Source organism: Hippocampus zosterae, chromosome 13 (genome assembly GCF_025434085.1).
Source record: "Hippocampus zosterae strain Florida chromosome 13, ASM2543408v3, whole genome shotgun sequence".
Taxonomy (NCBI): Eukaryota; Metazoa; Chordata; class Actinopteri; order Syngnathiformes; family Syngnathidae; genus Hippocampus; species Hippocampus zosterae.
This window is the reverse complement of record NC_067463.1, coordinates 2,566,425-2,592,591: the sequence shown is the minus strand read 5'-3', so window position 1 is coordinate 2,592,591 and position 26,167 is coordinate 2,566,425. Positions and strand designations below refer to the sequence as shown.

The 26,167-nt window shown below is 44.1% G+C and overlaps 2 protein-coding genes across 2 annotated transcripts; one reads left to right on the top strand and one right to left on the bottom strand.

The window, feature by feature from the left end:
- Positions 1–508: 508 nt before the first annotated feature.
- LOC127613027 (CDGSH iron-sulfur domain-containing protein 3, mitochondrial-like) lies at positions 509–7,063 on the top strand. The gene is made up of 3 exons (XM_052083914.1): positions 509–827; positions 1,525–1,641; positions 6,108–7,063. Exons 1-3 carry the CDS (start codon positions 723–725, stop codon positions 6,285–6,287), a joined length of 402 nt encoding a protein of 133 aa, XP_051939874.1. The 5' UTR covers positions 509–722; the 3' UTR covers positions 6,288–7,063.
- Positions 7,052–17,298, bottom strand: LOC127613012 (polycomb group RING finger protein 2-like). Its single transcript, XM_052083897.1, has 9 exons — positions 17,069–17,298; positions 16,309–16,436; positions 14,357–14,453; positions 14,233–14,288; positions 13,983–14,112; positions 12,911–12,950; positions 12,700–12,798; positions 11,447–11,527; positions 7,052–8,301 (listed from the first exon to the last, which is right to left on the bottom strand). The coding sequence occupies exons 2-9, from the start codon at positions 16,424–16,426 to the stop codon at positions 7,924–7,926; spliced, it is 999 nt and encodes a 332-aa protein (XP_051939857.1). The 5' UTR covers positions 16,427–16,436; positions 17,069–17,298; the 3' UTR covers positions 7,052–7,923.
- Between the last annotated feature and the right edge of the window lie 8,869 nt (positions 17,299–26,167).

Sequence of the window (26,167 nt, the reverse complement as noted above, 5' to 3'; positions counted from 1 at the left end):
GACCTCTCAGTGCAAAAGGGGTGTTCCAGTGCACTTTTCCTAGTCGGAAATGGGGAAAAATCCGATCTTCCATTATCCTCGAATGCACCAATAGCTTCCGCTTCCTGTTTCTGGCACCAGACCATCAACCGATCAAATGAGTGTATGTTTCACGACTGCAGTTGTTTCGTCGTGACTATTACCTTGTTGACCTGCCACTCAAACTGTATCGATGTCAAGTCCGGTAAACTCGGGGTCCTTTGTTTCCGACTCCTCCAACCCGGACCTCTCAGTGCAAAAGGGGTGTTCCAGTGCTCTTTTCCTAGTCGGAAATGGGGGAAAATCCGATCTTCCATTATCCTCGAATGCACCAATAGCTTCCGCTTCCTGTTTCTGGCACGAGACCATCAACCAATCAAATGAGTGTATGTTTCACGACTGCAGTTGTTTCGTCGCGCCTATTACCTTGTTGACCTGCCACTCAAACTGTATCGGCCTTCTGATTGGCTTGATGTTTGACGCTTGATTTATCAAGGTATTCTTACCAAAGCGCCGCAACCTTCCTTCCATCTAGATCAAGATGAAACAACTTATGTAAAGTTAGGGCACTACTGTATTTTTATGATATCGCTTTATTGAACGGCTCTGACAGAGAAGCAGCCATTGTCATTTACTGTTCTGGTAATGGTGTGTTGTGTTGAGTGGAGTGAGCGAGAGGATACGATTATTAACTCCAGCAGTGGATGAACATGACAATTGGAAAACTGAACAACCTGGTGGCCAAATTAGACCACAGATGTATTTCTTCAATTTTGAAACAAGCTCTGATGACGACTATGGTTTCAAAGGTAAACTGAACCCTTTACGGCAGTGATTACCAACCAGTGTGCATGGGCACATTTAGAGCTGTTGGAACTTATCAAATTTCACTTGATTGGTGAGAAAATTATTAATAACAAAGAATGTATATTGGACCCTCTATCCATGCCAGCAAGTAGTGACAGAAATAGCAAATAAACGATCTTCTGTTAGATGGCAAACATTTTTAAATTGACATAGTTATCCTCTTTTTGTGACAATTCTGTTTGGTGGTATGACGTGCAATTTTTCGAATTTAACGTGTGCCTTGGCTCAAAGGTTGGGAGTCACTACTTTACTGTGTGTACTAATTACGTTTTATTTACTGTTGTGCAAATACCGAATTGTACATGACGCATTCCTACTTCTGATGTGGTTTCGAGCTGCGTTAATTCCAGTTTTACTTCGAATCTTTAATGGTTGCGTGGTACTGTCGTCACCTTCGAAACAACAACTATAGTGTGTTTGGTTGGACTGACGAATGTGCGTAGTGAGTACAAAAGAACAATGCTGTAAATATTTAATTCGATGAAGTAGTCATGTTTTTCAGTCCAAAGACCAGTGGTATAGGCGACGCCTCACTTGTGACTTTGAAGGCAATCCGAATAGCAGGACCAATAATAGATGTATCCGTACAAAAGTTTTTTTAAATGTAATTAAAAGAAGTGTATGTGCAACTGTCATCAGGTCCATCTCTCCACAATTCCGCCTAAACCGGTCATCCCCTCCAAGAAGCCTTTCAAAGTGGATCTTGTTGGTGGAAAGCGTTACTCTTGGTGCACCTGTGGACACAGCAAGAAGCAGGTAAATGCTATATGTAACTAGAACGGGGATGGGCAACTACGGCCCGCGGGCCAGATCCGGCCCGTTGGGCTTTTTAATCCTGCCCGCCGAAGATTGGTTCAGAATACAGTACAAGGTTTGATGTGAATTCCCGCAATTTATTTCGTTTATACTTGAAATGACTGGCGTTCAACACCAAGCGGCGTCGTGACTTTATTTTGCAGTGCCTGTACCCCGAAAGAATGAGAGAGAGGGTATGGCAAGCCATTTGAGCATTTATTCCAAATCCCTGATATCAAACATGAGTGTCTTACACTAGTTCGATCTCTTTCAGCACTAGTTACAGAACGGTTGCATTATATGGTGCCCTATTAATTTTATTCAGTATAGTATACATATATAAAAGTGGAAAGATACTGTAGAGCTGTACCATTACTCTTGATCTCTGTGTACATAATAAATAAACATCACCTACAGATACATTGACTGGTAAGAATTGCTTGATTCCTTCTGTATACTATAGATATTACGCAAATGGCGGTAAATAATTGTGAAAGCTCAGAATCAGGTTTTAAAGGGTTAATTTTTTGCTGGGTGGAGCTCTTATCATGGACCCAATAGGAGGTGTTCACTTCTGGCACTGTCCTGCCTCCTGATTAGCATTTAGCGTAACTAGTGTGACCAGTGAGCCATTAGTGTTTCACATGTTGTACAAGTGAACATTTTGCCATCACTAGTTAACTAGTTAAATCAAACGACTACTTAACTAGGGTGGGGGGCTGTAGGGTGACATCCACTAGTTCCACTAGTGCGACATTTTGACTTCACTAGTTCGGCTAGTGAAGTCAAAATGTCACACTAGTGGAACTAGTGGATATTTGGGGCATCACTGGTGAGCAAGTAACATTTTTGGACTCACTAGTTGGATATCAAGGCTTTAACGGTCTTAAACTAGTGCACTATCAATGTTTTATCCTCCACTAGTTAACTAGTGGATATTTCAGCTCCCACTAGTTAACTAGTGCCGGAAATCATAGGCCACTAGTTAACATGTTAGAACAATCCATGTTTCACTAGCTAACATGTTAACACTTTTTAAACCTTACTAGTAAACTAGTAAGACTTTGAACCTCACTAGTTTGGTCTAGTTGGGCCACTAGGGCATAAAAAAGCTGACTAGCTGGGAAGTTCCCTCTGCTTGTGTGCTTCCAGGTGTCACTAGTTAGAATTTTGTCAGCACTAGTTGGACAAAAGTGGCACTAGTTGCCAAAGATGAGTGGCTAGTGAAGATTTCTGTGCAACTAGTTTGACAAAGTGTGTCACTAGTGTGTCTGAGTGTCGAACATGTGCTGAAAGATATCGAACTAGTGTAACACACTCATGTTTGATATCAGGGATTTGGAATAAATGCTCAAATGGCTTGCCATAAAGAGGGAGAGAGAGAGAGCACTCTAGAGAGTGAGCCATTTCCAATTCAGTAATCGCTCTACTTCTACTGGTTAGATCGCAAGCCATCTGCAGCAATGTCAAAGAAAAGTCGACAGTGAGTGCCGGGTGTTTAAGAAGGAAGGCCTAAAATTTTTTTTACCGAAGTCCGATCCAAGACTGTATGTCGTCTCATATGCCAAGAAACTGTTGCGGTTTTAAAAGAAACATCAGCCGTCACTTTTCTACTAAACATGCTAATTACGCAAGCAACCTTTCAGCACAAGAAGGTACAGCCACCGCTGACAGGTTGCCAGCAAGTTTGCAGGCTCAACAAAACACCTTTACTCGATCAACTTCCATCCAAGAAGCAAGCACGATGACAAGTTTTTTTACTGACATTCAAACTAGCAAGAACCAGCAAGCGGTCATACAGGGGCATAAATTACCTTGGAGAACGCTCACCAACGTTACCACAGATGGATCACCGAATCTAACAGGAAAAAATATTGGGATGCTGAAGAGAGTTCAGGACAGGGTGAAAGAGGACAACCTTGAGCAGGAGGTAATTTTCCTACACTGCATAATTCACCACGAAGCACTGTGTAAATCAGTGCTACAGCTTGACCACGTAGTGAAGCCAGTTGTGAAACTTGTCAATTTTATTCGAGCAAGGGGACTTCACCATCGTCAATGTATTCAATTCCTTGAAGAAGCTGACGCTGATTGCACGGACTTATTGTCCGATTCTAATATCCGCTGGTTAAGTTGGGGAAAGTATGTCGGCTTTGTGATTTTGCTTTTACTGTGGACATACTGACACATATGAACGAACTGAATATGAAGCTCCAAGGGAAAAAACAGTTTGTGCATGAAATACAAGCAAACGTCAAAGCCTTCAAAAGCAAGCTGATTTTATTTTCGAAGCAAATGTCAGCCGAGTCATTTGCTCATTTCCCCACACTGGCTACGTTAAAGGAGGCCCCACAACATGTGAAAAAATACAGTAAATCACTGGATGGACCTGCATGAGGAATTCTGCCGTCGCTTTTGTGATTTTGGAAAAATTGACAGGGCACTTCAGCTGGTGTCATGTCCCTTCTCACAAGACCCGGACAGTGCCACAGGAGTTGCAGTTGGAACTGATAGATCTCCAATGTGACATGATGTTAAAGGACAAGTTACACTTCCTGAAACTGGATGAGTTTTATGCTTCCTTAAGTGCAGCCAAATTTCCAAACATCCAGACTATGGCTCGGAGAATGCCAGTGTTGTTTGGCTCGACATGTGTGTGAACAGACTTGTAGTGTGATGAACACCAACAAAGGATGAGTGATGAACACCTCAGATCTGTTCTGAGAATTGCGACAACATGATTCCAACCAGACTGCTCCCATTAAAAAGTATGTCAATACTTTAATGCTTTTGTTCTGTTTATGTTTAATATGTTCTGATATGGGCGGCCCGGTAGTCCAGTAGTTAGCACGTCGGCTTCACAGTGCAGAGGTACCGGGTTTGATTCCAGCTCCGGCCTCCTTGTGTGGAGTTTGCATGTTCTGCCCGGGCCTGCGTGGGTTTTCTCCGGGTGCTCCGGTTTCCTCCCACATTCCAAAAACATGCGTGGCAGGCTGATTGAACACTCTAAATTGTCCCTAGGTGTGAGTGTCAGCGTGGATGGTTGTTCGTCTATGTGTGCCCTGCGATTGGCTGGCAACCGATTCAGGGTGTCCCCCGCCTACTGCCCGGAGACGGCTGGGATGGGCTCCAGCACCCCCCGCGACCCTAGTGAGGATCAAGCGGTACGGAAGATGAATGAATGAATGAATGTTCTGATATGTTAATAAATCTATCTTGTGCTGGCCCATCGATCAAATTTTAAAAGTCAATGTGGCCCCTGAGCCAAAAGGTTTGCCCACCCCTGAACTAGAATATATGTTCTCTGCGCTTTGTATTGTATAATTAAATTGGGTTACAATTAAACACGTGTACAATTAGGGCATACTTTTTCAATACCACTTATGTTGTTTATGGCTCATGGGGGAAGCCAAGGTAATAAAATGAAAACCTTTGCATAATATAATGCAGAGTTTTGTTTGCATTCGAGAGATATTGCTTTAATTTATTGTGTTGTAGTTGACATTGTGTACAGTGGTGCAAAAAAAGTATTTCGTCAGCCACCAAGTGTGCAAGTTCTCCCGCTTAAAATAATGCGAGAGGCCTGTAATTTTCTTCATAGGTATACCTCAACTATGGGAAATAAAATGCGGGAAAACATCCAGAAAATCACTGTCTCATTTTAAAATAATTTATTTGCACATTATGGTGGAAAATAAGTATTTTGTCAATAACAATAGTTTATATCAATATAATGTACCCTTTAGTGACTTCTATATGCATAATTCACCACCAACTACAAACGTGTGAATGCCAGGTTTTCATATGCTAGACTAGAGAGTTCACGATAATTTGGTAACGGGGTAGAAATAATTGCAGTCCCTTTAAGGACCGCCATGTTAGTCTGTTTGTTTCTATGGAAACTGACTTTCGTCTGGTCTCATTTTGCGCGGGACTTTTTTTTTGGGCATTGCTAATAAAAAACGACACACTCAGAGTGCGAACGTGAGAAATTGTCGCTTAGAGTTTCTACAATTTCCACAACCATTTGTTGGCAATGACCCAGATCAAAGTTTTCTTTTAAGATTTCACACACTGTTGCTAGTATTTTGGCCCATGCAGCTCTCCTTGAGAGCAGTGACATTTTGGGGCTGTCACTGGACTTTCAACTCCAACCAAAGATTTTCGATGGGGTTGAGATCTGGAGATGGTTTGAATTTTAGTGTGTGTGTGTGTCTAAAAAATTGGCTGTTAAGAAACTGCATTTTGTATTTGCTTGGGTTGTCTCTGTGTGTTATTAAAATTGGTTTGATTAGCTGAAGTCTTTGTGTGAGGATAAATATGCAAGTGAAGACAGAAATCAGGAAGGGGGCAAGTATTTTTTCACAGTACCTGTATGGGTTTGAAAGTGCATTGTACACATTGTGTATTTTCTGTGAATCTTTCAGCCTTTCTGCGATGGAACACACAAGACCAAAGCCCAGGGCCTGTCGCCACTACGCTTTGTCCCGGAGAAAGACACCACAGTTTGGCTGTGTGGCTGCAAATACACAAACAACCGTCCATACTGCGATGGCACGCACAAGCAGGACTTCATCATATCTGCCCCACTGCATGAACCAAGCTAATAGTTAAAACGCATCTTGCTATTAAAGTGCCTTTTTGGCCAAACTGAAATGTCCAATTTCACTGGACATTTAGAACAACGGTTATAAATGCATATTTACATTTATATAAATGTCAATGGTTTCCATTTAAATCTCCTACATTGGCAAACCTCTAGACCAAGTGGTTCTTAACCTTATTAGAGGTGCCGAACCCAACCAGTTCATATGCACATTAATCGAACCCTTCATTACTGAAAAATAAAAATTCATGTTCTTTCAATTTTGCCGGTGCGAGACTAGAGTTGCTCAACTTGGCATGACAAATCATGTAAATAGGATGCTGAGTCCCATCACGTTCCGTGATGCATGTGAATCCATGTGGTACATATTTGTACGACCAATTTTTTTTTTTGCTCAACATAGTTACCATGAAAACATTCTAAAAATAAATCATACAACATAACATGTGACTGTCGTGATAGTGACTAATGAACAACCTAAATTTCCCGCAGCACTGATTGTAATTTGATCCATCTGCAGCCAGCGATGGCCAAGTGGGTGTGTCATAACAAATTGACATGTTGAGTCCGGTGTGTCTGAACCTCCATGACAGAGGTTCCTGTTGAACCCCCGAGACCGATTCATCGAACCGCCGGGCTTCGATCGAACGCAGTTTAAGAACCACTGGTCAAGACAGTTTGTGAGTGTTAGTTAACAGTTAAGTGAATGGTTTCTTCGTCAAAGCTTATCTTTGGGATGTAGATAAATTAAGCATAATAAATATCTTAAAACTGCCAGCATTGAACTTTATTTCACAGTATGTTTCACAACTTCCTGACCTCAGGAAATGATTAATTAGACACCGTTCCAAATAACCTAGTAAACATTTTATTGACCTAAAACATGCACAAATCGCTGTTTTTATTTTTAAAGCATTGTTTTGTTGTTGGAACGGAAGCAAAAGGAATGTTGAATTTTATGAAACAAAATACATGGCCATGTATTCAAATCCCTTTCGAGTTCTTCTGGCATGGGACAAAATTACAGTCTGACACACACGCAGACACTCGCGCTCACAGGAGAGCAAGCGATTGCGGGAGTGCTTAAAAAGTGAAAGCTACTCATGGTGGCAAATACTTTGTGGCCAGACTCAAGGAAAGTGCATCAACAGTTTTTGTCATGAACATGTTACCTCACGGGTTCTTGCTTATACTGGACACTTATACAGCAGTTATTGAATGACAAGGCAAGAATTACTTCTTTTTTTTACCTTTATATCCAAATGGTGCAGCAATTTTCACTTCTATCTTCTTCAAGTTTTACAGAAGCCAAATGAATGTACAAATTGAACGGTGGAAATGAAACAACCACTGCATATACAATACAAAATGATTACAATGTCTTGTATAAAAGATACGTTTATACATATGTACGCACACATGTCCACACTTGATACATACTGTACAGTCCTTATGTGTGCTCTGTTCTAGTCTAATTCACACACCCACATGTATCTATTTGGCTGCACACTTTGAGTCTCATGGTGAAAGATGAAAACTCCCTCTTTATCCCAAAAGAAAGAAGGCTCCAGTTTGTATTTTCGCTCTTGAGAGGGGAGCAATCCAAATACTGTCCTCCCTTGTGTCATGCGCAGACATTAGGTTGTAGGAGGCATCCCGCTTTTTTCTCCTACCCTGGCCTCCTCTTTGCTGGCAGCAGAGTTTGTCCCGTTAACGGTCACCTTTCGAGTGGCTCCCTGTTTGGAGGAGAGAGCGTGTCGCTGAGTGTTGTTGGACACAGTGGTACCATTGGAGTTCTGGATGGCAGGAGAGAGGGTGTGAGGCGCGGGGCTGGATTGCGTGGAGGTTCGGGGTATCTGAGCCGACGTGGGACTGTGGACTTTGTCGCTTTGTGAATCGCTCTCTGAGGTCGGGCTGGTGTTGACGCCATCAGAGTGGCCCTGGACGGCAGACTGGGATGGCCATCTACGCTTCCTTGTGGGTTTGACCAGGTATTGCAGGGGAATGGGTCCAGTCTGCACACAAGTACACAACATATATTTGCGGCATTCACTTTGAACTAAGCGGTCCAATCTCAGATGTCAGAGGCTGAACAATGGTGCGCAGAGCACTGTTGCTGGAGGGGTGGGATGATCCATAGAATACTGTGGACGCAAATTTCTGCCTTTGGCTACACCGTATATTGTGCTGGATGCCTATCACTTGCTCGATTGACAATATAGAAAGGGTTTATTCCCATGGATGTCATGTATTCTTGGCCGGACAAAGGCCTCTTATTTATTCATCAACAGGGCCGCCACCCACTCTCCCACCACTTCGCCTGCCACCGTGTCAGAGCAGCTCAGCTCAAATTTATAGAGCGCTTTTCAACAACCATTGCTGCGTTGAAAGAGCCGTACATGGAGTAAAAATTAGTCATACAGTAACGGTCACTTAAAAATAAACAAAAACAGGAAACACCACAAAACACTAAATACAAATTATCATGCCGAGTCAAAAGCCATACAGTTAAAAGGGTTTTTTAAGTATTAAAAATGGGCAGAGAGGGGGCTTGCCTAACATTTAGGCATGGCTGCAAAGACAGGGACGAGCAATGGAAAAAGAAAATGCTCTCTCAGCAGGTTGGGCAAGACCATTGAAAAACAAATAAAGGCCTCCTTAAAAAAAAAAAACTAAAACATACAGGGAGGCAAGAATTGGAGATCATGTGCTCCTTACGAGCAACAGTCAGGAGGCGAGCAGCAACATTTTGAACCAACTGGATACACTTGAGATTGGACAGGCTGACTCCAAAATAAAGTGCATTATAGTAACCTGACCCAGTTGTAACAAAGGCAAGGATGACTGGTGTTGAGAAAGAAGAGACCATCTGCTTAAGGAAAAAAAAGATGGATTTAAGAGTCGCACCAGTTTGCCAGTTCAATATTAAATCAAACGTTTGAGACTGTTGGCTTGAGATAAGGTGCCACGGGAGCCCAAGTAAGCAGAGTGGGATGTTGGACTCCTTGGACCAAACAAAAGCACTTATCTTTTTGTTTCATTGAAATTCAATGCCATGCATGCCTTGATTTCCTCCAGACGGGAAAAAAGTGGGCTTAATGAGAATGCATCCTTTTTGCACAGCGGGACACAGATCAGACAATTATCCACATGGCCGTGGAAGGAAATACAATTTTCTTAGATTGAACCCAGGGGCAGAAGACACAATGAAAACAGCAGAGGCCCAGAATTGAACCTTGTGGGACACCATAGGACAGTGACGCAGCACGGGACTCAGAGCAACCAAGAATAACACAAAATGGTCTGTCAGCCAAATAGGATCCAAACCACTCAGGAGCATTACCACTAATCCCCACCCGGTGCTGCAAACGAGCCAACAATATGCTGCAGTCCACTGTATCAAATCCAACAAAACAAGACACACACATCCCAGGTGTCATTAGCCAAAAATATTTATTCATTCATTCATTTTCCAAACCGCTTTATCCTCACTAGGGTCGCGGGGGGTGCTGGAGCCTATCCCAGCCGTCTTAGGGCAGTAGGCGGGGGACACCCTGAACTGGTTGCCAGCCAATTGCAGGGCACACAGGAACGAACAACCATACGCACTCACACTCACACGAGGGACAATTAGGAGTGTTCAATCAGCCTGCCATGCATGTCTTTAGAATGTGGGAGGAAACCGGAGTACCCGGAGAAAACCCACGCAGGCTTGGGGAGAACATGCAAACTCCACACAGGAAAGCCGGAGCTGGAATTGGTGCCAACCACTCGACTACTGGGCCGCCTTCGCCAAGAACATGATATAAAAAATTCATAACAGTGCTGTTATGCATTCTCTTAAAACTTGACTTAAAACAAGACCTCCATGAAAGATTTCCACTGTGTGTGCACCACTTTTTCATTTAAAAGGTCCCACGACCCGGCCCTGGATAAGCGGTTTAAGATGGGTGGATGGGAGAACCTCCCTAAAGAAATGAGAGGAATAGAGTCATACGGGGAGCAGGATGGCTTAATCTGGTATCCTCCAAAATCTTCAAGAAGACAACTTCAAAGGATTTTAACGCCACCGAACGAGGGACCTGAATCACGACACCCATAATTGAAAATGGATAGAAAAATAAACACATTGTACCAACAAGTATAAGTCATTTAATTAGAATATAATTTGGGGGCAGATAAATAGTGGATTTACTCAACATTTTGCTTCTAATTTTACTGCCACACTGGTGGCCTTCATGTACATTACCACTCCTTCAATCATTGTACACAAGTGCAAGTGAACAGCTACAACATAATTTCACACTGCCAAATTCATTGTAAAATAACAAGCAAGCAATGCACACCTGTCCATGAAAGTGATTGTGAAAGTTATTTGGAGCCTTGAATGTAAGTTGGTTTGAAAAAATGGCTACAATTTCAGGACTGAAAAGTCAACCGAGAATTGTCAAAGTGTGCCATTTCACTTTTTTTTTTTTTTTGGCTGATGGTAAATTTGATTTGATTTACTGACGAAATGTCATAATATCCAGACCACCTTGTGTTCGACCTTTCCAAACCTTAATTTTAAATAGGCTTTTAGTTTTTCAATGCCAGTTGATGCACATATACAGTGCTGTGAAAAGTATTTGCCCTTCTGTCAAATGGGTTAACCTGTAACCTGGTAACATGACAGACCGTCCGCTGTAGTAACTGCTGTCCCTGAAAGGGTCATGTTCAATATCATCAAACAAATGTTAATTTCAGACAAAAGTCAACCAAATAAAATGCAGTTCGGTCATGATTGTATTTAGGAAGGGGAAAAAAATATTCAAAGCTCCCTGACCCTGCTTGGATAAAGTATTGATGTGAAAGACTCCTCGCCAGGTATTGAAAATGTTTGATTTCAGTTGTTGCTGCTGAGTGGCCCAAAAGTACTTTTTCACACAGGGCCAGGTAGGTTTTTTCCCCCCTGAAGAATTTAAAAACTGAATTTGATGTTCATTTGGGTTATCTCTGTCTGATATTTACAGTGGGTTGATGATGCTCTTCAACATTGAAGTTCAAAAACTATGCAAAAGAAGAAAAAGAAAAAAAATTGACAAGAGAGCAAATACTTTTTCACAGCAGAGTAACTCAGCTGATAAAATACAAATCAAGATGAAGACTCCCCTCACTCACCCGTCTCCACTCGTAGAAGTAGGCAATATCCATTAGCGTGTAGTAGTCTTTCAGAGGTTCGTCCCCATACAACACTTCCACCTATAAGCACACACGCAAGTTGTACAACTCACTACAATAAAGCAACTACGGCTACATTTTGAGGCACCTACTCCATTTCGCCTTGCTCTATGAAGTTTGACACTTACCATTTGTTAGAGGAAATACATTGTAGTTGTTGTTATGTAGATTTCAATTTTGATTGAAAAAAATGTTTGAATGAACAGCTCCATGAAAAAGTACTGAATTGGAAGAACGGTGCTCAAGAGCTTTGCAATTATATGTTCTATGCAGTTCGCTAGTCTAAACACGGGATTGTGAGCAATATTGCAATTGTGGCATTTATGGAATACGAGTTAAGCATCAAAGTCCGTCTGTTTTTAGCCATCTCGGGGAGGTGGCCGCTTTGCCACTTACTGTCAACTGAAAATGTCATGACAGTTGCTCGTAGCTCAGGTAACAACCAATCACGGCTCACCTGTTTTTTGAAGCTGAGTTGACAGCAAGTGGTCACCCCCTGAGATGGCTCAAATCGGGTTGATTTGGCTGCTTAACTCTACAAGCATAAGATTAATCCGAATGCTGTCTTTAGACTAATGGAGGCACGTCCAACATTTGGGGCTTGACTTTCCGCTTTAGGCTGGCCCATGCACATTTCCTATGAACTTGATAGTTCATAGGATGGAAGGGTTATAGACGATAGATGTCAAACTCTGGCTCTGCAGCAGTCTGATCATGACCCTGATCAGTTGTATCAGGTGTGTTACAGCGGGGAGAGATGGAGAACATGCAGGATAGTGGTCCTAAGTCATTTCTCAAATCATTGCAGCAAGCTGATATCAGCAGAGCTTACTGGACAACAGAGATGAGAAGAAACTTTGTGATCCACTTATCGCCACATCCATACAGCAAGGAAGCGCTTATGGGTTGTTTAGCAAGAGTGAAAATGATCCTGTCAGGACTTTTGCTTTAGTTGATCAGGCATTGCTTTAAATGTGCATGTACGCTAGAATTGACAATGACAAGCAGATTCCTGGTGTAGGCAGGCCACTATATGTTTTTCAAGGTCACTTAAAAAGGAGATTGCCCTCGAGTCAAGATCAGACCCGTTTTCAGAATTCAGCTTTTCATTTTTGATCAGTTTTATGCTGAGTGGTTGGCAAGGCACATTCGCAGCACGGGATGAAGTGATTGGATGTTATGTGTGTGATTACCTTGTAGTTGCTGGGTATATCCATTTTACTTCTGAGGAACTTTGCTAAGTGCATGACGGACATGGCTGCTGGGCACTGCAGGAAGCGTTTACCGTTGGACTGAGAACAAAGCACAAATCCAGAGTGAGGACTCCCCACCCCAAAAAAAACAACAACATGAAAACAGGATGTAGGCTCTGCTCTCTCTCCCTAAAGTGAAAGCAGGTTTTACCTTGTCTCCATCCATCTCTGCACGCTGCTTCTCATTAGTTCTGTAGGCAAATTCAGAAAATCAGAGCGTATCGGATCCATACTCATAATATAACTATAACGCATTAAGCACTGTAGAGTGGCTAACCAAGCCAACCAACCTCAACGATTTTTTTAAAAAACATTGTTTTGAACTGTTCGTCTATAATTGTGTCGCATGCTCTGGACAGTTTTGTCAGCCTAAAAAAAAAAAGATACCCAATTGTGGTGGTACATTTTAGTGAGAGGAAGATGTGATTGTTGCGCTAACCCAAACGATACCATGAAATGACATGACCGTCACAGCATATTGGCCCCGCCCACAAGTGGTGAGTCCGAGGGGCAGCACGAGAATAACTCTTTTTAGCCACTTTTCACGAGCCAGGAACATAACCATACTTTTCAATATGAAATTCACTCCGTCGCAGCCTACCGGCAATGTATCACACTTGGTAAACATTTGTCTTCTCATGTCTTTCATCTGGAAATATTGTTCCGTGGAGCGTGTGCTTTAAAGTTATGCGCTAGTCAGGTCATTCTAAGCCTTTTAAATTTTGCCTGTCAATTGCATTATTTTACTGATTTGGATGTACGGAATGTGGATACATTCAGTAGATGTCCTGTATTATGAGCTGTTCATATGCCTGTCCACCTTGACTTAAGGCAAGTGCAGGTCCCAAAAGAAAATCCCCCACAAAACCGATGCCACTACCATGTTTCACTGTCCACTTTCACATGGGCTTGCCAGTAAACTAAGATGCAACAGAAGAGATTGATTCAGTGGTGCCTTTCATACAGAAGTCACTTTCACTGAAGCGTGCGTCACTGCATATTTAGCTAACCAGTGCGTCTTGGCCTACTGAGGTACCGGTATTTATGTGTGGCAAACATCAATGTGTTGGCAACAATTGCTTTCAACACAAAAGTGCTTGGACAGTGAATCTCAGGTGTTAAATGTCACACTACCTTGCACAAGGGGCCGAATAAGTAATGAGAATGTATTTTGTCATTTTAAAATTGGATTTTTAAAGTACACACACAACAGATCCACTAACTTGTTCCTCTCGTAGAACTGTATTGACAAACTGATGATTTCATCTTCTGCAATGTTAAATGTCTCCACCACTTCCCCTGGTTCGAGAACACGATTCTCTGAGTAGAAATCTCGCCTCCGCTTCATTTCATCTGTGAAGACAGTGAAACACAACCAACTTGGGCAATGCCTTTTATAGCCATTTTCTGTTCAAGATCAAACAAAGTTTGTTTCAAAGGTGCTTTATTTCATGAAAATGTGGGAGGTCTTACCTTTGAACAATCCCGGAACAAGCTTATATACGATATCTTGCAGAGTTTTGTCCGCTCTAAATGGGGAATTAAATTTTTCTTATTCATAAACATCTTTCATAAATGATAGTCAATGTTTGCTTACCTGATGCTGAGCTGTGGACATGTCTTGTGAACCTGGACGTCGCACCGAGGGCAGAATTTGTTTGTCTCCAAAAAGGCAACGATGCATGTTTTACAAACTACACAGAGGGACACAACACAGGCCAACACTATTAACATATATATTACAGCTGTCAAAACGATTAAAATATTTAATCTAATTAAAAATGCAACTGTCATAATTAACTCAAATGAACAAAAAAATTAATCGTGATTACTCACACATTTATCGTTTCTGAATTTCCTTTTGCATTTTTGTCCTATTTTTTCCCCCATTTTAATGCTCTCATCAACATGGAATCAGTTTTCTATGTGCCAAATGCAAATATTTACTGAAATAATTTCGATTTTCAATTTTAAATGAACATTTTTCACTTGTTACTGTCCATCAATAACGGTGAAAATATTTTATCACACAACAGCCGTTTTAACAGCTTTTTTTATGAAATCAAAACAGAGCAATATAACATTATAAAGTGCACATCTAAGGTACACGAGTACTCGGCCTACAGTGTATTTAAACCATGGTTGCATACTTCATTTTCTCAAGTTTGCTTTCAACACAGCAGTCTGTTTCTGTATGTTTGTTGAAGAATAACGAGACACCGGACACTAGTGTTCATTATGTACCACTATATTCGAAACTGCCGAACTTACAAACAAGCATACGCACTTCCCCTGTGCTGCAGGGGCAAACCATTCTGAAAGGGGGTGGGGGGTTCACTACCCCGAACACAGTCAGGCTATGTTGATTGTGTTGGTCCTTCTTACGCTGAAGTCTTTCTACGGTTTTGTGTAGACCTCATTTCGAATGACTACACTTGGTTTGATGACAACACTGGAAACATTTTACTTTCGCTAGGTCACTACCACTGTAGCGCACTGTCACTGTGAGACGAACACAGAGAAGCTCCACCCGCTCTATTTATATGGACACAGAACACTATAACCTTCCACACAAAATAGTTCCAAACAAGTAACAATCGCATCAGTGGCATACATCGTATACCTGTATGATACAGAGAGAGAAGAACAGATAACTTTGGTCTTGTCAGTGGAGCAATATGGCAACTTTTTAAAAGTAAACTTTCCATTCATAAACTCTTTAAGTATCCGTTTTCGGTGTCTCGCGCTGCCATGGCTGGCAAAACGGACATGGGCGTGGACTTCTGCAGCGCGCTTGTTGTTTTGTGTCTGGTGTATTTGTAGAGCAACGTAACATCCGCTTGTGACGTGTGCCGCGTTAATCTCGCGAGAAAAATTTTAATCCCGATAAAATTCATTTAAATTAATGCCAATAAAAACGCGCTAAACTGACAGCTCTAATATATATTCTCGCATTCTCGTCCCATTCTTATACCTTATGGCAGCTTTGGCCGCTAAAATCAAGTCAGATTGCACTGTGCGTTTCTACAAACCTACACCAACGCAGGAGTTAAGCCATTTTTTCGCCCGAAAAACACGCCATAAACGGGAAACAATCAAATCAAAAGCAGTATAGCAGTAACCCAGTGTGCCTTTTTTTGTCGCTGCTCCAACTCGTTCATTAGGCCCCATTGGTAAAACTGCCAGTGTTCGAGTCTGTCAGCCGCCAGCTCCAGAGAAGGCTTTGTACACAAAATTTAAGTTGCAAATATTGGAATGGGAAGCGTTTGCAACAGAACTTGAGGCTTCAATTGGGGACAAACATGGTCAACATTTGTCTTTCAGCCAGACGGTGTATTTCTTTTGACAAATAGGAGTTTCGTTAGACCTTATTCTTGCAAGTGGATTGTTTTGTGTTGTGGAGCAGTTTGTACTCTGAGCATGCAGTATCATGAATAATTTCAAGATGCCCAAACTTGACTTGGTCATCTACGACGATACTCATCCTTCCATTATCCAAGCCGCTTATTCGTTAAGTGGAATAGACGTCAAATCAGGGATTGTACTTACATGAGTGAAGGCATTCTACAATGGTCGTAGCATCAACCAAATACCCAGCGCACAGTGGACAGGTGAAATGTGAATTCAGATCTGTGATTTTAATCCTATTGGGCTGCATTTTGTCCATCTGGGGAGATCTGAAAGAAGAAACAAATGCTAAATGGCTTCGTTTGCGTTGTATTCTTTAAAATCACAGGTAGGGAAGGTGGAGGCTATCAGGCTTCATGGAACTGTTCTCCGGCATATCGTCATTTGCGAGCCTCTCGCACAGACAATGTCAGCAGCTCGTCCTTGGACAGACAAGCTGCAACAAAGATAGCCGATCACCGCCAAAATAACTGCAAAATACATTGAAGCGACAGACGAAGCTTTGTCAGGGGTGAGCCGTGCAGCTAATGCAGCCCGAGTGGTGGTGAAAGGCAGCAGACTATTGAATGGCTCCTGTGTGGCCTCCTCTTAGGGCATCAGCGTCGCTGTTTGGCCAGAGCACCAACAAAGAGGGAACCCATTTGTGCCGAGTTCCGCCATTCGAGCAAGCGGCACGACAGAACACTTCGGGCAAAAAAGGCAACGGTGAGAGGGCGCAGAGCTTCAAAAAAAAAACACTGGTACACAAAGCAGCCATCTTACATTCACTGACAGGGCCAAGGTTGTATCGGGAGACGAACAAGAGAGGCTCAAAATGTGACACCGTGTAGAGGATTTCGCTGCAAGCAAACGCGCGGCGCGTCGCCACGTACAAAGTCTGCTGGCGGAGCTTCATTCGTACCTGAGTTGACATCGACGCTTCCTTCTCCTCCCAGCGAGGAGCCAGATATGGTCTTAGCACTTAGTTACAATTTGCAGCAGCACCAGAAAATGGCTTTTTTCCCCAGCCCCGTCAGAGGACTGCCCATTTTGTATCACGTGATATTATTTTGTCGCCCAGTTCACGGGGCACACGGGGTGTCCACTTCACCGCGAGCCTGTGTGGGCCGCTCTTCCACTGTTGACTGACTGACTGACTGAGTGTGGACACTCCTCTGCACTCCGAGCGCGTTTGATTGGCTTTCTAATGCTGCGTAGTTGACTTGTTATAATCATTTGCACACCAGTTTATTTATAATTCCGCATGCAGAACTAATAATGTACTGCTTACTTAAAATATGTTTCTCAAACAGAGAGAGAATTTAATTGCGGGCAGGCGTTGGTGCCCGTTTAAATGCATTATTTGACACTGACCTAAGTTACATCTCCAGTTTCATTTGGTAAAAAAATCATGAAGATAGAACAGACGTTAGTAGTTAGATAGAAAATACGTTCGTAGTTATATTGCATGATCAAACATTATTAGTTTGTACATTTTAAATGTCAGTTATGTAATCCATGGAGTCAAAATCTCAACCAATCAACCTATTCAGCAACATACTACTGTAATCGTTTCTGTATGTCTGTCTGTTTGTCTCTATCTATCTATCTAGACACAAAAAAACATGCACATGCTTTTTGGCCTGCCTTTGGTCGTTTTATCCTGTACAAGTGGACAGTGTGTTTTTTCACACCCCTCGCTTATTGCACTGGATGGTGCCTGTCTGAGCCTGTTGCTTTATTCATTCATTCATTCATCTTCCGAGCCGCTTGATCCTCACTAGGGTCGCGGGGGTGCTGGAGGCTATCCCAGCTGTCTTCGGGCAGTAGGCGGGGGACACCCTGAATCGGCTGCCAGCCAATCACAGGGCACACAGAAACGAACAACCATTCGCACTCACACTCACACTCACACTCACACCTAGGGAATTTAGAGTGTTCAATCAGCCTGCCACGCATGTTTTTGGAATGTGGGAGGAAACCGGAGCACCCGGAGAAAACCCACGCAGGCCCGGGGAGAACATGAAAATTCCACATAGGGAGGCCGGAGCTGGAATCGAACCCGGTACCTCTGCACTGTGAAGCCGACATGCTAACCACTGGACTACCGGGCCGCCTGTTGCTTTATCAATAGCATAATTATATGGAGCAACCCATCAAATTGGTGTTTATTTAATTTTGGAGTACCGATACACTCTTTCTTGGAAGTGACTGATGAGCACCGTGCCCCCCACTCAACAAATTGTTCCACCACCTCTGTTTCTATTTGCCTTTTATTTGTTGCATTAAGTGCTATTTTTCATGACACAATTGACACCTTTGAGTGGGTTGATGCTTTAACTTACACGATATGCTTCACAATGTAGAATGATGCAAATTGTCACTTCTTTTTTGAATGTGTTTTCAACAAATTTTGTCCCTATGTTTTAGGTCCCTTCATTCAGTTCATTGATGTGTGGTGAGGTTCATGGCTGGTGAGACACTGACAGTCAGTATTTCAATTTAAGTGGCAAATGGAATGCCATATACAGTGCACTCCGCTTAATAGAACACCGGTTAATAGAGTAATCCGCTTAATAGAGCAAAAGGCTCCGGAACGGATTTGCCTAATGCAATTTCCTATAAAGATACTCCGCTTAGTAGAACAGATCTCCGCTTAATAGAACAGGCCGTAAGCAATGAACATTGTAAACTAGTGGTTTTCGAAGTGTAGCTATCGCGATACTGTACCACTATCGCGAGAAAACGCGGTAGTTCTAGCCGTATACAGTAACAGGTAGCACGCGTCACTCCACACATAGACACACGCACGTCACAATGGCTTCAACTTCATTCAAGAGACGAGGGCTATCACCTGCGGATAAGAAGGACATACTCAGACGATACGATGCATTGCCGGATTCTCAGAAGGTATGCCCGCGGTTTCCAGGACTTCCCTCTTATCCAGCGCATTGAGAGGGAAGTCAACCGCAAAATTACGGACTCCTGTTTCCAGACAAAAGTAACAAAATTTTTCTCGTGATTTGAGATGTTTGACTGAAGTTGATTAAAGTTGTTGTTTTGTTGTTTGATTAAAGATATGGACGTCCACAGTCGAAATATCTCTTCTAACTCGTCAGCAGGGGGTTTTCTGCGTACATAACTTGGTCGTCGACGTGTCTGAAGGTGTACCTAATAAAGTGTCTCCGGTTAATAGAAACTCCGCTTAGTAGAACAGAAGCGCTTCGGCCCAATGGTGTTCTATTAAGCAGAGTGCACTGTATTTCCCATTCATAGCAGTGGCTGTTCTAGCTTTAGAAGCCTGATATTAAGAGCTGTTAAAATGTACAGTATATTATCATTCATTTCACAAATATTATATGTATAATATTTGCCAATAAGGAACATTACCTCCATCTATCCATCCATTTTCTAATCTGCTTATCGTCACAAGGGTTGCATGCATGCTGGAGTCAATCCCAGCTGTCTTCAGGCAGTAGGCGGGGTACACCCTGAACTGGTTGCCAGCCAATCACAGGGCACATATAGACAAACAATCACTCACAATCACAGTTGTTGCCAGAGCCCAGTCTTAAGGGATGCACAGGAAATGCATTGGGGTGTGGGAGCAATTATTATACCTTTAGTCGTTACATTCAATTAATTCACCACCAGATGACACTCAATTCTACACACTGTACCTTTAACATAAAATAGAAATACAGTACCGTACAACAGATCACATAGCATAAAAAGTTTACAATAAACAAGTGGTACAAACGTGTTCTTTTAAAGGTTAAGTGTGAAGTAAACTTGGACAACTTTTGTTGAGTCACACACAGCTAAAACTATTACTTTATAATAGAGCTGTCAAACGATTAAAATATTTAATCTAATTAAAAATGCAACTGTCATAATTAACTCAAATGGACTAAAAAATTTATCGTGATTACTCACACATTTTTTATCGTTTCTGAATTTCCTTTTACATTTTTTGTCCTATTTTCCCCCCATTTTAATGCTCTCTCAACATGGAATCATGAATCAGTTTTCTATGTGCCAAATGCAAATATTTACTGAAATAACTATTTCGATTTTCAATTGTACATGAACATTTTTCACTTGGAGCAGTTATCACGCATAATCTCTCACACAATATTACTGTCCATCAACAACAGTGAAAACAATATTTTGTCACACAACAAATGCTTTAACAGTTTTTTTTTTATAAAATCAAAACAGAGCAATATAACATTATAAAGTGCACATCTAAGGTAAACTAGTACTCAGCGTATAATAGATTTAAACCATGGTTGCATACTTCGTTTTTCTCAAGTTTACTTTGAACACAGCAGTCTGTTTCTGTATGTTTGTTGAAGAATAACGAGACACCGGACACCAGTGTTCATTATGTGCCGCTCCCTGTGTGGAGTTTGCATGTTCTCCCCGGGCCTGCGTGGGTTTTCTCCGGGTGTTCCGGTTTCCTCCCACATTCCAAAAATATGCATGACAGGCTGATTGAACACTCTAAATTGTCCCTAGGTGTGAGTGTGAGCGTGGATGGTTGTTTGTCTCTGTGTGCCCTGTGATTGGCTGGCAACCAATCCAGGGTGTCCCCTGCCTACTGCCCGGAGACAGCTGGGATAGGCTCCAGCACCCCCCGCGACCCTAGTGAGCATCAAGCGGTACGGAAGATGAATGAATGAATGAATGTATTCAAAACTGTAGTGATGTGTCGTTCGCGAACGAGCCGGCTCCTAGAGCCGGCTCTTTGAAGTGAACGAAGGGAGCCTGCTCCCACCTCATTGGGAGCCGGAAGGGAAGGGTTACACACACACGCGCGCACGCGCACGCACAAGCACACGAGCACACACGCACACGCACACACACGCGCGCACACACACGCGCACACACTTACACACGCGCGCGCTGCAGTTTAGAGAAGGGGCAGGGGTTAGAGAAGAGACACACAGCAGCAAACTGAGCAGCACGCGAACAAGACAGACGAGACGACGAGAGGGCTAGTTAGTGACAAAAAAACAACACGATGGAAAGTGGAAAGGTGAGAAAATGGATAGGAAACGCAGTGAAATATGGACTCATTTCAAGTTGAGTTCCCTCGGTGAATTGTACACGAAGCAAACTCTGAATGAGATTAATGACGATAAAAGATAGAGCGCAACAGTTCTGATCACAAGCTGCAATTGCAGACAGCTGAGAGCTAACAACTTCCAGTGACGTAATCGCGCGCCACTGTAAATTCAAGATTTACCTGCTTTATTTTATTTTTAAATATTTTTTGGGTGAAAATGAGACTGATAAGATGATTAGGGTGCAATGTACATTAACACAAAATATATATTATTAACATGTACAAAGACACACAAATGGTTGTTTGTTTGTTTTTTCTCCTCGACACTCCTCGGATCTACTTGGGACCTGTCTTAGATCTACCGGTAGATCAGGATCTACCTAATGGGCACCCCTGGTGTAGACTGTGCAAGGTTAAAATATCCCACAGATCAGGCTCCACAAATAACCTGCACAGGCACATCAGAAATGTCCACCCATCAGTACAATTTGAAGAGAAAAGACAAGCAAGGGAACCACCTATTAGGTACCTCTGCACTGTGAAGCCAACGTGCTAACCACTGGACTACCGGGCCACCCCACAGTGAAGATGCGGGAATGAATAAGAGTCGTGTCATAACCTGTAATAAAGCTTTAAAGTCAGAATTCTGAGATTAAAGTCAGAATTCTCACTTTAAAGTCAGATTTCTGAGATTAAAGTCAGAATTCTGAGATTAAAGTCAGAATTCTCACTTTTAAGACGCGACTCCCTTCTCATTCATTCCCGCAGCTTCGCCATACTTTAAACGGTGGACGTCTCTGGGACTGGATGGTAGTCGCGCCGTTTTTCTGCACCAGATTGGATGATCTGTTTGAGTCTCTGTTCCTGTTTGATTGACATCGAAATAAGCCAATCACCGACCATTTAGTGTAGGCATTCGTGTGAGCAATTTTTCAATTCGCATTCTGTTCTGAGTTGAGCTGGAGACTTCTCCCAATCAGTGTAAATTGAGGGGTTCGTAGGTTTTAGGTGGATTGCTCTACGTTTAGAATGGGCAAAAAGGAGAGGACGACTTTGTTTGAACACAGCGCTTTCTTTTTTTTTTTTTCCAACGGCTGCCTCCTAACTCTCGAACGAACACTCCCCCTTCCGGTAACGACCCACCTTCCTGCTTTTCTTCCCCAATCACATACAAGCAACATAAAAAATATTTCAGGCCGTATTAAACAGAGTATAATTAAGGTAACTGACATAAAAGAATATAATGCTTAAATATAAAATGATAATAATTAACAATTTAACAAAAGCTTACATCAGCTTAGCGACAATCTTTGTTGTAAATAACTAGCGAAAAAATTAATCTTTTATTTCTGGTGGGTTTTCTTGTAGTTTCTTGTGTTCGCAGACTGACTTATATCACTACAGTTTCCGTCCTCACCGAGCAGTGGTGGAGTTAGACAGGTCTATAAACTGCTAGCATTAGTGGCAGCGATTGGAGCTACATATGCAGGTGTTTAAAGCGGCTCAAGTCTTACACCCGCAACACCATCGGTCAAGGCTGTTTAAGCAGCCTAGCTCTGCTGGCCATAGAGAGGACACTAGTTAAGTCCCTGGAAAAGACGCCTTATTGGTATGACAGGGTCACAGATCATTTTCTTGTAAAGAGAATAGAATTCACATTTAAATAAATGGACATATTTTATGATGTTGGCCAAAATTGAGCTTCCCCTCCTTGATAGACCAGCATCCGCCACTGGTACACACATGGATTTGATCACTAATTTTTTGACATTTTAGGGGAAGCTGAGCTTTCCTTGCGCAATCACCTCTGCATTGTTTTTCTTTAAATGACATCACACGTCCGGGGTTTTTCTCTCGCCAGAATCTCACTTCGGGAAAATGATTATTTTGTTGAATTTACAAATTGCAAATCATTTTTATGCTTTATCCATCCATCCATCCATCCATCCATCCATCCATCTTCTACCGCTTATCCGGGGCCGGGTCGCGGGGGCAACAGCTTTAGCAGGGAAGCCCAGACTTCCCTCTCCCTAGCTACTTCTTGCAGCTCTCCCCGGGGGATCCCGAGGCGTTCCCAGGCCAGCTGGGTGACATAGTCTCTCCAGCGTGTCCTGGCTCTTCTTCGGGGTCTCCTCCCGGTGGGACCTCACCAGGGAGGCGTTAAGGAGGCATCAGAATCAGATGCCGAAGCCACCTCATCTGGCTCATCTCGATGTGGAGGAGAAGCGGCTCGACTCTGAGCCCCTCCCGGATGACCGAGCTTCTCACCTTATCTCTAAGGGAGAGCCTGCGGAGAAAACTCATTTCGGCAGCTTGTATCCGGGATCTCGTTCTTTCGGTCACGACCCATAGCTCGTGACCATAGATGAGGGTTGGAACGTAGATCGACTGGTAAATTGAGAGCTTCGCCCTTTGGCTCAGCTCCTTCTTCATCACGACAGACCGATACAACATCCGCATCACAGCAGACGCTGCACCAATCCGCCTGTCGATCTCTCGCTCCCTCCTGCCCTCACTCGTGAACAAGACCCTAAGATACTTAAACTCCTCCACTTGGGGCAAGATCTCCCCCGACACGGAGGGGGCACTCCACCCTTTTCCGACTGAGGACCATGGTTTCAGATTTGGAGGTGCTGATTTTCATCCCAACCGCTTCACACTCGGCTGCTAAACGCTTCAATGAGAGTTGGAGAGCCCTGTTTGAAGGAGCCAACAGCACCACATCGTCTGCAAAAAGCAGGGATGCAATTCTGAGGCCACCAAAACGGACCCCCTCAACGCTTCGGCTGCGCCTAGAAATTCTGTCCATAAAGGTTATGAACAGAATCGGCGACAAAGGGCAGCCTTGGCGGAGTCCTACCCTCACTGGAAACGATTCCGACTTACTGCCGGCAATGCGAACCAAACTCTGACATCGGTGGTATAGTGACCGAACAGCCTGTATCAGGGGGGGGGGGGGGAGGTACTCCATACCCACGAAGCACCCCCCACAGAACTCCCTGAGGGACACGGTCAAACGCCTTCTCCAAGTCCACAAAACACATGTAGACTGGTTGGCCGAATTCCCACCTACCCTCGAGGAGAGTTCAAAAAGCGAAACACGACGAGGTCTATAGCAATAGCAGTCAATGAGCAAGGAAGTAGCAAGGCAAAATGCAATTCTCCAGCAACAACTCCTTAAATGCAGAGTGTGACTAATCATAGATTGACAGCAGGTGTGCAAAGAAGTCCGCTAATGCCACCTGCTGGCCAGACTGACACAGAACCGTGACGTCCCTCAACGGACGCCTCCTGGCGGACCACCTGGCTTCGATGGGTGCGCAGCGTGGAAGGTGCGGAGAAGGGACGGATCCAAGATCCAGGAGCGGGGGACCCATTGCCGATCCTCCGGGCCGTAGCCCTCCCAGTCGACCAGGTACTGGAACCCCTTACCGCCGAGAGTCCAGGATTTCCCTCACCGTGTACACCGGGTCACCATCGACAATCCGCGGAGGAGGAGGCGAGGTGGGAGGTGGAGCCAAGGGACTGGAGGCCACCGGCTTAAGCAGGGAAACGTGGAAGACTGGGTGGACCTTCATGGTGGGCGGTAGCCGGAGCTTGACGGAGACGGGGTTGACGATCGATTCCACCACGAACAGTCTCGTGAAGCGGGGCCCCAGCTTGCTCGAAGTGCCGGCCAGACGCAGATCCCTCGTAGACAGCCACACCTTCTGCCCCTCCTGATAGCTTGGTGCCGGGCGACGTCGATGATCTGCAATCTGCCGGTTTCTGGTGGCGGTACGCGACAGGGCTGCCCGGGTCTCCCTCCACACGTGATGGGCCCGCTTGAGATGGTGCTGTACCGACGGGACTTCCACCTGCCCCTCCTGTGATGGGAAAAGCGGAGGCTGATAGCCATAGGCAGACATGAAGGGAGACTGACCTGTGGCTGAGGAGACCAGGGTGTTATGAGCGTACTCCACCCAAGGCAGGTGGACGGCCCAAGATGAGGGACGGTGGAGACATACACATCGTAGCGCCGCCTCCAGGTCCTGGTTCATCCGTTCGGTCTGTCCGTTGGACTGTGGGTGGTATCCCGACGACAGGCTTGCCGTTGCCCCCATGGCGCGACAGAACCGTTTCCACACCCTGGACACGAATTGGGGACCCCGGTCCGACACAATATCCAGCGGGATCCCATGGAGGCGAAAGACGTGGCTGATGAGGAGGTCGGCGGTCTCTAGGGCGGACGGCAGCTTGGACAACGGAATGAAATGGGCGGACTTGGAGAAGCGATGAGGATAACGGACTTTCCCCGGGAAACTGGGAGGCCAGTGACAAAGTCCATTGAAATATGGGACCAAGGTCGAGGAGGAACAGGTAAGGGTCGAAGCAAACCAGCCGGAGGCTGCTGTGAGACCTTACTGCATGCGCAGACGGAGCAGGCCTTGATATAGTCCAAAACATCGCTTCGAAGCTCAGGCCACCAAAACTGCTGAGTGACGAGATGCAATGTCCGGTTAACCCCGGGATGGCATGCCACCTTCGATGTGTGTCCCCACTGCAACACCTACGCGCGCAGATGTGGGGGCACAAATAGCCTTCCGGAAGGACATCCCGCCGGAACTTGGGTTCCCTCTTGGGCCTCCTGGACCCTCCGCTCAATCTCCCACCTAAGCGCTCCCATGATGCGGTGGTCCGGTAGGATGCTCTGGGGTACACCGCTCTTGGCCGCTGGGTCATAGATCCGAGATAGGGCGTCAGGTTTCACATTCTTGGATCCGGGGCTGTAGGTGAGCGTAAAATTGCAGCGTGTAAACAGGAGTGCCCACCGGGCTTGACGGGAGTTCAGTCGCTTGGCCGAGCGAATGTATGCAAGGTTCTTGTGGTCGGTGTACACGGTGAACGGCTCCCTAGTTCCTTCGAGCCAGTGTCTCCATTCCGGTAGGGCTAGCACGACGGCCAACAATT

Coding starts and splice junctions, on each gene's coding strand:
- LOC127613027 (XM_052083914.1), top strand. CDS start 723: ATGAACATGACAATTGGAAAACTGAACAACCTGGTGGCCAAATTAGAC. Junction 828..1,524: donor TGACGACTATGGTTTCAAAG/GTAAACTGAACC, acceptor AACTGTCATCAG/GTCCATCTCTCCACAATTCC. Junction 1,642..6,107: donor GTGGACACAGCAAGAAGCAG/GTAAATGCTATA, acceptor TGAATCTTTCAG/CCTTTCTGCGATGGAACACA.
- LOC127613012 (XM_052083897.1), bottom strand. CDS start 16,426: ATGGACAAAATGCAGCCCAATAGGATTAAAATCACAGATCTGAATTCA. Junction 11,528..12,699: donor ATATACCCAGCAACTACAAG/GTAATCACACAC, acceptor GTGTGCTTATAG/GTGGAAGTGTTGTATGGGGA. Junction 8,302..11,446: donor ACTTCTACGAGTGGAGACGG/GTGAGTGAGGGG, acceptor ACTTGTGTGCAG/ACTGGACCCATTCCCCTGCA.